Source organism: Lutjanus erythropterus, chromosome 12, assembly GCF_056507025.1.
Source record: "Lutjanus erythropterus isolate fLutEry1 chromosome 12, fLutEry1.hap2, whole genome shotgun sequence".
NCBI lineage: Eukaryota > Metazoa > Chordata > Actinopteri > Lutjaniformes > Lutjanidae > Lutjanus > Lutjanus erythropterus.
This window is the reverse complement of record NC_139328.1, coordinates 24,430,466-24,447,997: the sequence shown is the minus strand read 5'-3', so window position 1 is coordinate 24,447,997 and position 17,532 is coordinate 24,430,466. Positions and strand designations below refer to the sequence as shown.

At 39.6% G+C, this 17,532-nt stretch overlaps 1 protein-coding gene across 1 annotated transcript in view; it reads right to left on the bottom strand.

Annotated features, from left to right (window-relative positions):
* Nucleotides 1-903: 903 nt before the first annotated feature.
* LOC146318045 (contactin-associated protein-like 4) overlaps nucleotides 904-17,532 on the bottom strand; it is a 136,805-nt gene continuing 120,176 nt past the window's right edge. The window contains exons 19-24 of the mRNA XM_084732150.1: nucleotides 15,115-15,339; nucleotides 13,258-13,391; nucleotides 10,401-10,488; nucleotides 6,604-6,822; nucleotides 3,326-3,397; nucleotides 904-1,894 (exon numbers count right to left, since the gene is read on the bottom strand). Of these exons, the coding sequence (XP_084588276.1) occupies nucleotides 1,698-1,894; nucleotides 3,326-3,397; nucleotides 6,604-6,822; nucleotides 10,401-10,488; nucleotides 13,258-13,391; nucleotides 15,115-15,339 (935 nt within the window). The 3' untranslated portion in view covers nucleotides 904-1,697. The remainder of the gene's footprint in view (nucleotides 1,895-3,325; nucleotides 3,398-6,603; nucleotides 6,823-10,400; nucleotides 10,489-13,257; nucleotides 13,392-15,114; nucleotides 15,340-17,532) is intronic.

Sequence of the window (17,532 nt, the reverse complement as noted above, 5' to 3'; positions counted from 1 at the left end):
TGGGGGGGATTTGCTTCATTTTCAAGTGTTAATATCAGGCTGTTTTCATTACATCCATGTCTGCTTGACACTCTCTCTCGGATTATCTTCCTGTCTCATTCTGATCATCTCTCTGCTTTCCATTGAGTCACAATCCACCTGTCAGACCGAAGCAGATTAGCATTTCAAAAACACATTAACTGTCTCTGCGTGCAGTGAACGAGGTGACAGACAGCCGCAGTGTTACAGAGTCTGTGCTGCTGTCAGTGTTAAAAGCTTTACTGTTCAGAGACATTTAGAAACATGGGAAAGGAAACTCCCAGCAGGCGGCATTCAGCAGGGAGGAGAAAACTTTTATAATAGACCGAACAACCTGTACAAGCCTGTTATGAACAGCTTACAAAGTATAGGAAACCAGAATGTTCACAGTCACACTAGGATGCATTTTTGTTCCAGTAGCTGCCAGTAGCAATTAGCTGTATGTAATTTTTGGCCTGCATGTTTTGCATACTGCAGTTTGTTTTTGTTGACCACCACATAGTTTTGTCAGCAAACAAAATTATCTTTGGTAAATGTGTTTTTCAAGTGGCGCTCAGTAATGTCACATTAGTTCTTCATGGTTCTTTCCTGCAACTTAATTGTTGAGAAAGAACAGAGTTAACTTGATTGAAATTAATTGATTCATGGCAGACTTTAAATAGCATATTTTCGAGTCAAAAGGCCCACGCCCAAGTAAAGTCACAAGTGATTGGTGTTTAAGATCAAATTGAGTTTTTTTTTTTTGTTGTTGTTGTTGTTTTACGTTCTTACATCCTCACATTTGTCCAGATCATGTGACTTGAGTCCACAGCTCTGCTTCTGGCTTGCAAAACAATGACTTGGTTCCACCACTGGTTGTTGAAGATAAATTCTGTGGCAGCAGAATGTCACTGAAAGAAAACCACTCATGAAAATCTTTAATTCATGTGCCGACTGCAGTTAAAAAACACATCACACAATGTCCTGGTATTTGGTGAATGTATACAGGCTGCAAGGGCTCTGACAAGTGTACAAGCTCACACAGGTTTCCTTTAAACAGGTCTCTGAGGGTCCACAGCGTTCGAAGAGTTCATACTCTTCCCACCCCAAAACACCGCACACAACTAAAAGGCATTACACATGAACAAACCACCAAAGACAAATTTGTACAGAAGTAATCTTCCTGAGGGTCTAATTACAGATCAAACCTTTCAGCAAACATCCATTCATTATCCTCATAGAAAAATGCATCAGCCAGACAAGTCCAGTCAAAATTACAGGCATCCTGATTCACTGAAATAAAGTTGTATCTGAATGCTCTAAACGAACCCATAAGGGCAAAAATCTGTTTCCTTGAAGGTTATTTGAAACCTTTCAATACGAGTGACATTAGTTAGAGACTGCTGCAGACATTACTTCCACATTTACATTTTTGAATATTTACAGTTTTTGAAACAAGGATATCAACATCTTTTAAGTCCAGCATTGTTGACTGCATCAGTATATACATTATATACAGTAAAAGACAAAACTGTGTGCATTGTTCCTTTTTTGCTGTCAATATTCTGTGAAGCTACAGCCGCCAGTGAAGTCTCTGAGTGGCTTTGAATGCAGTGTAAAGTCCTGAGGCGTGACAGGACACCCCTGTCTGCACTCTCTGCTCCAAAACCCACCAGTTCATCGGGTCATCTGGCTGCCGCTTAAATGAAATACTCCTTTGGGTTTTCACCAGAGACATTCTGCGAGTCAGCCTGGTTGTTGAAAGAAAAATCCTGGCTGTCCTCCTGTTTGACTCCCTTCACCTCCTGGTTTCGATACGTATCTTTTCTTCGGTAGAGGAATCTGGCGGTTATGGCCAGGCCAGTCACAATCACAAAGATCACCACTGCTATGACACCTGCAATGGAGAGGACATTTACTCTGACATATTTGATCATCAGCAGCTGGATGCAGTGATGCAGTCCTAGACACTACATGAACACAAGATAATTTTGGAGATGTGTGACAGAGTATTTCTACTTTTAGCTACGCTAGCTATTTTCCCCAGCCAGTCTTTATGCTAAGCTAGGCTAAGCATGTTATATGCCAGTCATTCTACCAAATGCACAGGTATGTCCCACTGTAAAGTATATTTAAAGTGTTTCTTTAAGACATAATACCTAGATTCATTTACATTAAAAAGATAAGTTAAAGAGCTGTTGCAGGTAGGATAAATGAAACATAAACATTACAGCTTTTTTCACTTCAGAAACCTGCAGAAGCCAAACTGCCTGGACACGCACACATTTTTAAATGTAAATGAGTTAATTAATTTAAAGCTTTTTTTCTCATGATGACAGCTTAATTATTCTGTTATTTCAAAAAGAATAGCATTTAGCAACATGGATTATTCACTTATATTGATTTTAAATCTCCAAAGATGGGTTTTATTTTGTGAACTGAACTCTAAGGTTGTGTGGAATGAGGGAAAGCATAATTCTAAAAAATAATAAACAATGGCGATAATAATGTAAACTCTTGCAGTCAAATAGCATAAATATACAAAACAGTGATGTGGCTTTGCAAACCTGCTTGACAACCAGCTGAACAGAGTCATACTGTAACTCAGCTGTGACATTTTGATGTGTCTTCATCTTTCTGAATCCTGTATAGCCTTGATGCTTGCTGAATGTCCTTTAGGTAGAGTAAATCTATCATGGTGGACTTTTGTCACAGTGCTTTGTGAAACTCCTGTGAAGTTGAAACATGATTTCTGTCCATCTCCGCCTCCCCTGGGTATGTGAGTTATTTTGCCCTGCAGTCTGGTCGTTCTTCTAATCTAACTTCGACACACAGTGAGCATTTTTTCACACATTTGGGCTCAGCTGGACTCTTCTGTTGGGCACATTTCATTACATCCAGAGAAAGTTTCATCTAATTGGAATTCCAAAATACAGCTGAAATCAATTTCGCACTATATTACTTTAGTTTGCATTTGAACAGAGTGTGAAAGTTTCTCCATCAGCAAGTCATTTCAGTGGAGGTTTAATTAGTTCAGCTGTCCTTTGTGCACTGAGTCACAGAGTCACAGAGATTTAATGGACACTGTTAAATGACTTTTGACTCTCACTTCCAATCTTCACTTTGAATCAATCTAGCTGAGAAGAAGAGAAAAATAATACCAAAAACTTTACTTTTAGTGGAACACCTTTGCTGGCTTTCAACAGAATATCGCTCATCAATAAAATATTGAGCATAATCTCAGACTGACTGACAGTTAAGAAAAGTCCAATACAAACATAATAAAACAAGGTGAGACAGGCTGAAAGATGGTGAAACAGTTCAGTACCTCCAATCAGAGCCGAGTCAGTCCTGATGGCATTGACTAAAGGTTGACCTGAACCCAGTGAGCCAGACTGGTCTACAGCAGAGAAGGAGAAAGGTAGAGGAAATGAAAGTTAGAAAGCTAAAAAAAAAAGAGGGAAATACACAGAAAAAACAAAGGGCACCAAGAATTAGAAGAGGAGATTTTTCATAAGACTGACAGAAAAGCAGAAATAATGTGGAGATGTAGAGAAAAAAAAAACATGTCAACAACATCACAGTACCATCATTCAGTCCTGCACCGGTTTGGGTACTCGTGGGTAAAAAAAACACTACATATATAAATTCAAATTAACTAATTTTTACTTTGCTGTTGCGTTCAACAAGTGAGAACAATAGTTTAACACATTTTTCATACAGTAATATCAAGCATAATCAGCCACCAGTGTTTTAATGGAAAAGTCTATGATCTCACATCCTGCCAAAAATATGGGACATCACCATCTGATTAGACAGTGATGAAGGCTGTCTGACAGCTAAAACTGATGACATAAAGGCAGAGAAAACCATATTGTGGATAATAAATGAAGGCCAAATTGGATGTTTAGGAGGATTCTGGGGCGCTCAAAGACTGTGAGAGTAAAGTTGCTGTGCTGCTTGTAAAAAAAATTTAAAAAGTATTAGCCTTTGATAGCAGTGAGTGACCATGTATGTGTGTTTGATGGTGGGTGCGGGTTGGGTTGGGTTGGGTTTTGTGCTCAAATGGAACTCGTTGTGATTATGATAGGGATGTCATCATGAACTCTGAGCTTGCACAAAATCTCCAGTTCACAATGTTGTGAATAGAGTATATGAGGGGGGCGTCCACGTGGATTCATCTCGTAAACACACAGGAAACACAACCCCATCTGAATGCACTATTATATTCTCGGCTGCGAGTGAGTGCGGATTTGAATTGGGAAGAATTACAGGTAACGGGTTGATTGTGGTTCTCAGCTTTGCAGGGGTGGATTTGTAAAACTAGACCAGTGCAGGACTCTGATTCAGAACAGATAGAAAATATAGCAGCAGCTCTCCAAAGGACACTATTAAAGCAACATGAAGCTGCAAGAAAACAAGACCAGAGGAAAAAAACAGCTACTGGAAACTCCCCTCTGTGTCCACATTAATTATCTCATCAAGCACATTGTCATGAGTCTTTTGAACAAGATGATCACACTTAATGAGCTCATTGTACAGTCTGAAATAGCAGCACCTAACAGGAACAGATAAGCACACAGAAATGAAACAGGAAAACAAAGGAAATGATATGCACTCACAGGGGCACAGTTCAAAATTTAATTCTATTTATTTTTGTCTGCCTTTTAGCCAACGTACTATTACACATTTAACGAAACACAGTGTTAAAAAGGGTCAGCAATTGTTGGACAAGAGCACTGACATTTAAGATGAGAGGACAAAAACATCCTCTGGATAACCTTTCTTTTTGCATTTCATATTTTGTCAAATATCACCGCATGAATGCAACGCCCATTTGCTGTGAACAGCCATAGGTGATTTGAAGGCGTGCATAGACAAGTCTTTTCATTCTTTCATTCATTTTAGGGCAAGACATGGGCTTTTTTTTTGATTAACCAACTTAACAGCCATGGCCAGAATAACCGTAGGCAGCCTTGAGGCAAAAAACTCCGTTTACTCCTGATTACCCCCAGGCTTCAGGTTTTCAGTGTGTTTGCAGTGACTTTCTTGATATTTTCATAATAACATACAGAATGACAATGTGCACACAGTATGGCAATGTGTCACTTGTAGTGATGAACCTACAGAGAATTGGAACCTTAATCTAAACAATAAAGCTTCCTTCAGCTTTATTGTGATTTATAACAAGTTACAGCTCACTGTTTCACAATCTGACCACAGTTCACTGTTGTGGTTCACTCTCACCACTGTCATAGAGTCATTTTCAGTTGCAGCAGGCAGCTGGTCTCAGGAAAAACAAAACAAAACACTGTATTCTACCTCCTCAGCATGAAACAGTCAACAGACATAGTTAGCAACTGATTGATGAACATAGTGGGACATTTAGCAGCTGAGGAGGAAAATAAAATGAGCCAAAAGAAGATATCATATTGGATTCACCAATCATCCACTGAAGCGAACACGATTCCAAATAAATGTTGCTCAATGAGGGCTGGATGTGTAAACAAGCAACTGTTTGATCACTATGTCAACTTAAAAGGTGAGTAGTTTTGTATTCATAAGTTGCTTTTGCCACCCTAGTTGGGCAAAAAAAATTATTACAGGTTTAAGTTTGTGGCTATTTGAATCATCACAACTTGATTTGGGAACATCGCAATGCAGAAGAACAATAAAAACTGAAATAACTTATATCTAAAAAGACCAGTGTGTAGGATTTAGTGCCACCTAGTGTCGAGGTTTCAGATTACAAACAACTGAACACTGCAGTCTAGAGCCTATATATCTAAGGTAACAAAAACAGAAATATTCTTATTGTCAGGTTATTATACACCATTGACAAAATACTATGAATATTAAATACCATTTCCGCCAATAAATCCCCCTAAATCATACACACTAGACCTTTAACTGTTTTGGGGAATGGTGCAGGACCCACAGTAGGTGATACCGCGGTTTAGTTGGGCAATTCCCAAATAAATGTATAATTAATTTGATTACTAGAAATCAACTGACACACAGTGAACCTGGGACGTGTGGGATCCCTAGGCAGTACTGTCCAGGGACATTTGCCTGCTTTGCCTGGTGGTTAAGCTTTATCTTTGGCCTGAAGGATGAGAACGCATCAACTTAGCACAGACAGCAGTTCAGGCAACTGGCAGCCAACTCTAACCACTGCATCAGCAAAACATAAAAAAATGAATATTATAAATATTATAAGAAAATTCAGCTGGAAGACAGACTGGTTGTGGAATCATGCTGACTGGAAGAATCCCAGAGAAAAAAACGAACCAAGACAGTGAAAAAGTAAATCTCCCCAAATTTTTTTATACATATCATTCTACCAAATGACCAGGAACCACAATGGAAAAGAGTCTTGGACTTCATCGTGTTATCCCTGACAATCTTATATAAATTAGTACTGCTTTTACTGTTGTATCTGATGCTTTGTCAAAAAATAAACAATGTTCTCCAGTCTCACCTTGAAATTCCTTACAAAGGCACAACTCCCTCAAAGCTTTTAAACCCCAAACCTCCTCTCACACTGCAGAACTTATAAACAATCATGACATTAACTCTCTCTTCAGCTGACTCCTCCCCTCTCACCTGACAGGTGGTGTGTGTTCTCTGCTGCGTAGGGATTGGCTGACACCGAGGAGCCACAGTTGGACTGAAGTAAAGGTCCAGTGATGACGACAGGGCTGGTGTCCCGGTGGAGCAGAGCAGCTTTCAGAGGGCTGATGGAGTTAAAGCGGACCACCGATAGACATCCGGTAAAACCAAGAGACGCCAACCTGACCAGTTCTGGATCCAAATCATCAGACTCTGCCGAGAGAAGAATGAGAGGGATGCCTTTCTTCGCCACGTGTTCCAAGATACAATACATGTGGTCAATTGTCATTTGTTTCCAATCAATGGTATTGTTTCATTTTCTGGTATCATGTGACAACTTCTAAAACTTATAAAATTAAGATGAATGCCAAAAGTGACAATAAACACTTAAGGTTGGGTGTTTTTGCAATGTAGTTTTCAGAGCACAGGTTAACTATCTGGGAGTCTTGAATGTTAAAGACAGAGTTCAGAAATAACCTGTTATTTACCAATAGACTAGTGATTGAACTTTTAACCTCTCATTTAGAGGCTGTACTCTCTCACCCAGTAAGATGACTCGCCCAATAAAAGCCCTGACACACACTGACAGGTTCATTGGCTCTGCTTCACATTTCCCTGTTATCAGAGCAGGACAATAGCAGCAGCACATTGACTCTAATGATTAGCACACACACATAACCTCACACACACACACTCTCATTACAGTGGACAGAATGTCAATGTCTCAGCTTCCAGTCTGCATCTATCACTCCTGAAGACATACTATGTGCACTCTCACCTCTATCTGTTCACTTTATTGGCTTAAATCCCTTCATCATTCACCCACATTCCTTCACAGCAGTGTAAACAGCAGCTGTGAGAGCCGACAACGCTGCTGTAAACAGCTGCATCAGTGTCTGTTCAGATGACTGAGAGGTGACTGTGGTTTTACCAGAACACGTCTGCATGTTGATGAGAGCAGCAGGAAACATTACAGCTGCTTGTAAGCTCCTCTCAGCTGACACACTCTTTACTCCATCACCTCTGTCTGCCTCCCTGTCTCTCTGTATTCCTTCCGGGTCCATTAGTTAGGCTGATGGATGACAGGGTTGGCAGGAAACGACAGAAAATCCAGTTTCCTGCTGCTTTCCTGGTCCTGGTCTGACTCTCTCTGGTTTGACAGAGGGGAGGGCCGGTCACAGGCTGACATGACGGGGTTAAAACACACTGAGCTGAGTTACACCGCCCTGCAGCTTTACATGTGAAAAGACAAAGGATCCTGAGAGAAATTGTAGGAGTTACTACCTAAGATGTGTGGCATGTGTGTTTGCTATGATAAATGAATTTTGTATTATTGTACATTTAGCTATTTTGATTTTTATTAACAACAGCCTTTGACAGATGTTGGTTGTTTAAGCTGCAGAAAGAGTGCAATCTGGAAATTAGCTAGCATATTACTCCTGGTTGGTTAGATGCCTTGAAATAAGGTCTGTTTCTGTCTTTCTGTCTGTTGACACAAGCTTAAGAGATGCTCATGTTTTGTTCTATGACAAAATATGTTACTTGTGAATTTTGAAGCTTTTGTGTATCTTAAAAAAGGCAGTTGCTAACAAGTGGCTAAATAAAACTAAATGTTGTCAGGAACGTTAAAAATCATTATCAACGGCAACATTTTTTTTTTTACTTCTTCACACTTCAAAAATAAAACTGGTGTTCATTTGTGAGGATTATCTGAACAAATCATTCAGAACAAAATGTATCATGAATGTTTGTTTGCCACAGATCTTACTTTCTGCACTAACCTAAAAACCAGTGGGAATAATCCCACTGGCTTTTTGTGTAGGGAACCAGAGTGATGCTAACTTCCAGGCTGGCCTGTCAAAATACATCATCCCTGCAGCACGGTGCTAGTCACATACAAGGACAACCAGTAGAAAAACCGGACCTGGGACATTTCCAACAACAACACACCAACGGTATGTTCACCACAGCACCTGCCTGTCATCACAGCTTTGGACTGAAGCCTCCGTAGCCACTTCTAAAAATGCTTTGCTTTTTGATGGAAGACTCTGGCAGGTAGGCAGTTTATCAAGGTGATCACTGCACAGTTATGTGAAAAGGGCCTTAACACATTAGTACATCCTTTGTTTCACTGCACTCAATTATTATTATTATTATTGAAGAGTGCCACTTGAATAAAACAAAGCCAGCTGCAAAAATTCTCACAGAAATCATAAACAGAACACATCTAGATATTTTCTGCATCTGTGCAAATTCAGTTATTTTATTATGGCCATTATTTTTGGTATTACCTGATGCCTGCCTCTGATGAAAGCTATTTCCAGTGGCAGAGTCAAGTGTGTTTCCTTTTAAATTGACAGAGCGGTTTCTGTGTCTGTCTTATCAGAAGCTGTGACTGCAGCCTGCGGCCTCTCAGCCCTTCATGTTATTAACCGCTTACATGTATCTCAGTCTGTCTCTGATGGAAGCGCTCAAAGAGAACATGAATAAGTCATGACAGAACCAATTACTGTCTCACCCAACTCTGTTACAGGTCCTTGTCCAGAACTACACACGGATGCTCAATAAGGATATGGTTTAACCCTCCCAGAGGAGAGCAGTTTGTCTTACAGGATTAAAATCTGTGCAGGTGCATTACAGGAAAGAACCGTTCTGGTTTAACTTGACCCTGCACTCATTTAGTGATGCTGAACATATCCATACATATCAAGGCTTCTGGAGGCTGTCTAACATGTTTTCTTGCCTTTTATCTCTCCTGGTTATAATAGAAACTGAGAGGTGCTGCACACAGTATTCACAACAACTAATCAATTATGCATCGTGCTATTATTTGTTCTGACAGCTAACTTGACACCGGCACAGGTCCTGCATAAAAGGAGTAAACTATGCACACAGTCGAAGAAGAAAAGAAGCATTTTATAGTATTGATTTATCTTATTTATAGCCATTTTAAAGGATGACTCCAGCAGTGTTCTTTGCCGCCAACCCAAAGTGTTGGTATTTGATCTGAGAATGAGATTCAACAATCAACTATCTTTCCCCAGAATCGCTTACCGCACCTTCAACCTAAGGGGTTTATATACAGCAACTTCATCATGCAGAAACCTACACCAGGTCACTTGGGAGAACATGTTAAACGGGCTAAAACATACATATTCAACCAACATTTTATAGTTTAGGTTTAAATACACAAGGAACACAACTAGGAAGCTACAAAATGAGATTAAAAAAACAAAACAAAAAAAAGAAAACAAAAATAATGAACCCATCTTTTAAAAATATCAACATTGAGTAATTTCTTGATTTATTTCTATGAAACTCAAAAACATTTTATAGTATTTAATAATCATCATGTCTGTTTTAGCCATTTAATGAGTGTAAGGCAGGCAGCACAGTGGTGCAGTGGTTACAAGAAGGTCCTGAGTTCAAATCCCCCAGCTGGCTGGTGCAGGACCTTTCTGTGTGGAGTTTGCATGTTCTCCTCGTGTCTACATGGGTTCTCTCCGGGTTCTCTGGCTTCCTCCCACAGTCCAAAGACATGCATGCTAGGTTAATTGGTGACTCTAAATTGCCCGTAGGTGTGAGTGTGAGTGGTTGTCTGTCTATGTGTCAGCCCTGCGAAGAACTGGCGACTTGTCCAGGGTGAAACTACATTCATTTCCCTAAATATCTCTACACTGTGTGTCAGATGAGGCCAAAACATCTTAAAGCTATTATTCAAATGACTGTCAGTCTGAGTGCTCTCTAACTAAAAAGGCCTTGTCTCTGCTTTTACTGCCCTCTTCACTTACCATGCACTTTGCCCAACACCAGTGATGTGATGGCGTTGAATTCTCCGTCAGATGTCAGGTTGAATTCTTCTTGGGTATTTTGGTCAATCTGAAAGAGGATAATTATTTCAGAAATTAATTAAGGGTAAGTTGGGTATTCCATTGTTAAAGGGTAGCATTTGAAAGTGTTTGACTTTGGAAACTCCTAGCAGCAGATGTCTTACATGCGAAGATGAAATTTTGGCATGGCAGAAGAAAAAAGCTCATTTGGAGTCCAAGGTGTGAAGGTTTCTATTTGTGGGGAGCGTAAATGTGCTACAAAAACATCACGGGGGCCATAACACACGCAATTCTATGTAAATCTGTAAAAAGCTGTTGAGATGTCAAACTAAACTGTCACCTTATGCCTTTAGAGTGTGCTTCTAAAGATATAATGATTCAACATGATATAAACTGATAAGATAAGATGCACCTCATAATTCAATAGAGCCTCACAGCATAGAGGATAAAGAGGCTGCACCCACTGAAGGCGAGGTCACCTTGTATTTCAGGGTGCTGATAATTATACAGACATTCAGGCCGCTGGCTCTTGGTTAGATGAAGTTCACCTCGTATATCATCTGAGGCCGTTGTTAACAAGATAAGAGATTCAGTAGATCCAGATACTATTAAGACGCTTCATATTTCATCTGGAGTTGTTTTAGTGTGTAGTTTGTCTCTGCTGGCCTTCCATTGCTGCATCCAGGACAGCAGGTGCTGGTGGCTGAACTGAGAGTAAACTGCTGACTGGAGCTTTATTATATAGAGCAATATCAGTATACTGTACCACAGTACACACAGGGGGTGAAGGGACTGCCTGTGTGTGCATCTGTATGTGTGTCATTGTGTTTGCCCTCGAGATCAGCGCCTCATTTGGCAAACATGGAAAAAGGTTAATGTTTGGCAGCTTTATACCTTGTCTACTCAACACAAAAACAGCAACACTTGCGGTTCAGTACACAGTGTCTGAACTGCACAAGTCGAAAGAAAACAGACTAGAAGCCTAAAAAGATGTAGAAACCCTTTTCACCCTCTTTAGCATTCATAAGTGTTATGTCAACATTCAATAAATGGTTTAAAGCACATTATAACATACCTGGAAGCAGATAGATAGTAGATGTAAGAAGAGTGTTTATCAATATATTTCTCAACCAATATAATTCCTCCTGGAGGCTCTTGTATGAACAGATTATCAGATTACTCATTAAAAAGTAGTAAAACATAGCTGTAATATAATAAAAATGTAAAATCTGTTGAATTCATTTTACAAACAAATAGGGGTCAGCATGTCAGCAGAGTAACCGCTAATTGCTGCTAACTGTAGCTGCTGATAGCTAGTTAGCTCAGTTAGCCAAGCAGCAAGCAGCCCTATTACTAGCTGACTCTGACTGAACTGGGAGGAAGAGGTTTTCTGGCCTGGAGCACCAAAAGGTAAACGGGCAACAGAACTGGACTCGGCATGTGCCCGTTGATGCCCACCTCAGGAGGCCTGAGCAGGGAGTCATGCTCAGGTAGAAAACTACCTCTGTGGACGCTTCAGTGACACACTATTGCCTTTTGAGGTACATAGTGTTATTATGAGACAGGATGGGCCAGAGCTAGCAGGCTAACATGCCAACTTTAGTAGATACTCGTCAACACAGAACGTAGCTGTTTGGAATGTAACATAACATCAAAACAATTTCTTCACTGTTAATAATTTTAAATTTTGAATGTTTTAAATTAAAATCCTTACATATTGCTACTTTAATAAATGGATAAAATATTCTCTTGTCTGCATACACTTGCATCATAGTGTGTGGTGAAATATTTGTTAAATATTTGTATATAGCTTATAAATGTTAAATGATGGAAATTAGAATAAAGCAACAAGGATTCAAGTCACAGTCACTGTGAGCGAGTTGCAGGCTGCTATGCGGCAGGTGTAGGCAGAGGTATGGATTAAAACTGAAGTGCATAAGGGAGAAATGTCCCTGGGAACATGGGAACCTCTTATGATCTCTGACCATCCGCCTAGCCTGTTCAGATGTGCTCTGACTGTATGACTAAATGAACCATTTCCTCTGACCACAGTGAAATTATTAGTATCATTATTCTCATTTATTTATTTATATTAATTCAATTTTGCTTTTATTTTGTCTTGTTTATTTTGTTTTGTTTTGAGTTTTTTTTTCTCCCCATTAGGCATTACTACAATCATTTTATCTTGTCTTTACAGTCTGTGTGCTTATTCAAGGGTGTTGAGAATAAATAAATAAATAATTGAAAATTTTTTTTTGAAGTGCACTAGTTCGGTCAGACAGATGCAAGCCAGATGTGACTGAAGCATGTCCTGTAAGACAAGGTAAAGTCTTAAGTTATCTGAAAAAATCCAGAAAAATCCTAATAGTCCTAGTTCTAGAATAACTATGTAATGAAGAGTCTGCATTCTACATCAAGTTATATTTTTGATTTTATAAGGGAGTGAACTGACTCTGCATAATGTGAAACAGTTTCTTGTTGTGCTGAGAATTAACAACCAACTCTTCAGCTTTCTGGGAATAAGTGTGTTTTAGCTCTTGGTGTTGCTTTTACACTACAGTTAAATTATGAGTCTCATGGTTCTCACCACCCTCCATGTACAACACTGTGGCTGCCTGTTCCTGCAAATTAGCTCAGACTGTCCAGGTTCATGTTACCTGCCAAGCACCAAATAAATGCACATGTTTAGTGTGTAGCTGGTTAAGAAAATGAAAAGCGTTGAATTGGTGGAGACGAACGCAAAGCAAAAAGGAGAATAAATATTGAATTGCCTTTGTCAAAAAAACTTGTTTTATGCCTGGTGGATGTGTGTTCATACCTGCACAGACACAGAGTCTGACAGTCTCCTGACAGTAACAGTGTGTAGTTGTCCGTTGGCGAGGCTCCTCACTCTGCTTCTCAACACTTCAGCCTCTCTGCTGCTGTCCAGCTTGTATCTCACCTCCAGCATATCTTCATACAGACAAATCAAACCATGGAGTTACATTTTAGATCCCACATATTAGGGAACAACCTTCAGAGCTTCGGAGAGAGAAATTTACGCTTAAAACATCATCATCTCAAAAGTTTTTCTTTTCCTGAAAATGGCCTTGTCATGTCCCATAATCTTCACTAACAGGGTAAAAACACATTTAATCCCTCAAAGATAAATATGAATATTTTAAAGCAGTGCTTGATCTATTAATTAAGATTTCTATATTAAGAGGATAAGGGCTAATTCCATGTCAATAAAAGAATTAATCTAACTAAATCTAATTAATTCTCCTAATATTTAGAACTAAGTGCAGATTTAACAAAAGCCCTATGATATTTGCAGAGAGGGGTGAGAAATTATAGTTTGTCCTTTACAGTAGGTGTTATATTAGTGTGAATAAACATAATAAATCATATATCAAAGTCTCACAACTGCAATTCACTGCCTGTCTTTTCTATGAGGGATTGTGAAGGAATATTTAGTTATTATGGGAGGACGTCTGGCTATCTGCTACTGCCTTGATAACAAATGTATTCTTAAAAAGATGCCTTAAGTAAAGAGGTTGCATTTGGGCTGAGGAGGTGTAACTGCAGCTGAGGGTAAAAGAAATGAGCCATCTCAGGGCAAATAAGAGAAAGCTCTCAGGGATTTAATTGGACACTTCAGTGTAAGAGCATCTACCTGACGACTCCACGGTCAGCATGAAACCTTAATGCCCTGCTGTCCATCAGCTTTCTCTGACTCATTAACACCAGAAAAAAAATCCATTTACAGCTAATCTAGCGGCAAAGTGCTGATTTTATTAGACTCCTGGATGCTGAAAATGTAATTTTAAATTCAAAGTGCCTCCTACTACTCTTAAAAGCCAAACTCACGACATAATTATTTCACACAAAAGTTTATAAAACACATCAGCAAGTTTTCTGCCACTTTATTCAGCAGCAGACTGACCTGCCACCCATTAGCAGCCCTCAAAACTTTTATTTCCTCAGCATCACTCATCAGGTCTCAGTGATGAGACCACAGAACATTTTCTTTTTCTCCAGCCTGAGACAAAACATAATGGCCGGCCCGGCTGGACGGATTAAAAGGCAGCAGAGGCTGACAGGGTGAATCCAGAGAGAGGGAAGATCTGACAGATCCTGATAGATCTGGTAAAGCTGCAGAGCACAGCAGAGGATGAGGACAAGGAGGGAGAGACGAAGGAGAAGGAAAAGAGGAGAGGTCAATATCAGGAGAAGGAGACAGGTGTGAGAGGGAGGATGAGAGGATGAGGAGAGGAGATGTAAGATGAGAAGCAGACAGGAGGGAAAAGTAATTGAAAAAAGTTGAGGATGAGAGATGAAGGAAACTCTCTTGAGTGGTAATCTCTGAGGTTTGATAACTAGGGCTAAATCTGAAAGGAGTGAACAGAAAAGGAGAAAAATGACTCAGGGCAAAGGGGACTAATTAGAAGTAAGAGCAAGAAAATACAAGATTTGATGAGTATTGTGCTAAAGGTGAGAAAGAAACCTTAATAACAATAATAATAACAAATAACAATAATAATTAACAAATATGAAAGCCACTAAAGAGAACAAAAAAAGAGGGGAGGGGAACATTAAAAAGGAAGAAGAATTAAATCAAAACAAGACTCTTCACCTCAAGCCTGAACATCTGCCACATAAACAAAATCCTTCAAAATAAAAGCCTCCCTCTCACCATGCTTGTTGATGAGCAGGGCCAAGTATTCTCTGTAGTAGGAGCTGACGTAGAGCAGCACAGCTGGACTCTGGTGCGTCCTGAAGCTCAGGGAGACGTTCTCTCCTCTCAGCGTCATGTCGGAGTAGATGGAGGACGGCAGAGCGCTGCTGTTCCTGCTCAACTCAAACGGCTCCTTGAAGGTGTAGCTGACAGACGTCCCTGACTTGAAGCTGGCCGACACCTCTGGAGGAACAAAAAGAGTTTTTGTTGAAAGAATTGATCTGATTTGCTGCTGATGAATGTGGACTTTTAGCTGTACGAATGATTGATAGACACATTGGTGTTGTGAAAATCAAAATCATGACCTCCTGCAACTACAAATATAATGTTCAGTCTCAAACTTTTAATACAGACTCTCAACACAGCAACCAGACAAATCTATGCGCTCATGTTTCATATGCTCTGGCAGATACATCTGGCCACCCAAGGTGAACAACATGACAGCTCCCCAAAAGTGGAGCCAAAATATCACAATCGTCCCCCTGGTGGCTGGCTGCAGCATAGGTCATTAACTCTGCCCCTTCCATGTTAGCAGATGGAACACGGGCCAAACTACACAGTACACATCAAATAACATGATATTTGTCATTTACATACTTCTAATCAAACTGATGTATGTTCAAGTGTTCATTTTTTTTGAAGTTTGGTTTTAATTATCTGATGCTATAAAAAGCAGGTTTAATGCCATGATTAACAGCTGAGCTCTGCTTGTGATTTGAAGATCGATACCACGGCTCCAACCCTGATCACTACTGCGCAGACTCTGGCTCCAAATGACATCACTGGCACAAGATGGCAGTGCTCATAGGATCATGGTGCATATTTTAGCTTCATTTTTGTACAATGGGAGGAAGTGAAGACACGTTGTCCATCTTTGTTTTACAGTAAGTGGTTCAGACAGTTTTCCACCCGTTCTGGATCTCCAGTTATAACTGTTTATTTAATACGAGGTGGGTTTGATACAATGACTGACAGAGGAGCATCACCAGTCAAGATTTGAAAAGTTACATGTCACATACCCTTGCATAACCAGACCTATCCTCACAGTGCTCAGAGGTGAAGAAGGTCTGTCTCCACACATAATCATTCTGCTGTAGGGAAGAAAAAAAACACCCTGGCATATTTGTATTTCTCTAAACCAATCACAATCATCCTGGGCCTCACTAAGCCCAGAATGCAGTGACAGGGAACTTATTGCAGTGGAATTTGCATCAGTACCATTAGCAACCAGATGTTAATTTGCCATTTTGAGTGTCTAGGTTCCTAGCTTGGATGCCTGATGGTGACTGAAACAAGAGACCAATGGCAGACTTATATCAACAAAGAACATTCGGTAAGTCAGACTTCACATCATATGTATAAAACACAACACACCAGCCTCCTGAAACTGAGCTCTAACTGTCAAACTAGGTGGTGATGATCAAATATGAATGTATTATGTTCCTGCATTGCCTATTTCTAGCCTCAAATGTTTTCAGAAACAGGGGTGCTCACTCGGTAGAGCATGCACCCAACATACCAAGCCTATCAGCAGCAGCCCAGGTTCAATTCCACCCTTTACTGCATGTCAAATCCCTTTCCAAACCCCCTAACACCTGCTGTCTTGGCCAGAAATTTTATTTTTTGGTTAATTTAATTTAATTAAAATTAATTTAATTTAATTATTTTTGTTGAATTACATCGATTATTATTACAGATTAGTGTTTTTGTCAACTATCTAATTGTTTCAACATAACTTACATCCATAATGTCCAAAGAAATCCTTAAGAAACTGGGCTTATTAACGTTTTAATCCTTCATGAACATATTCTACTTTGATTTTTTGTTTTCTAGTGGTGAGAAACTTTTTTTTTTACCTGTAAACAAAGGATCAAGTACAAGTTAATAGTACAATACATATTTTTAGACTGTCTTCACAGAGTTTCTAAACTTTAATTAACTTGCGAGTGAGGCATCAGAATAATTTTGTATGTGTAATAAGTTTGCAAGAGAATACAAAGATGTTCACAAAATATCTGCAGAGGGTTGAAACTAATTACAGAAAAGAGTCTTTAGAACTTTTGAGCCCTTGCTTTAGGAAACAGACAAACTTTTAAAATATCAACCGCAGCTTGTGTGAGTCACTGTGACTCACAAAGACATAAAAAACAAACCGTGTTTCTGACTCATCAGCACGACGGGGCAGATAAGTAGATATCACTGTTTAGTGGGAGGAGGGTTAAGAGAGCCCTTTCAAAAAAGCAGAACTGGCTGAACACTCTTAAGTTATTGAACTCATGGAAAGCATGAAGGTCAATGTGATGGGGCATTATTACTGAGTGAACATAAAACAATGGACTGAAATAGACTCCAACACATCAGTCAGACACCATTTGC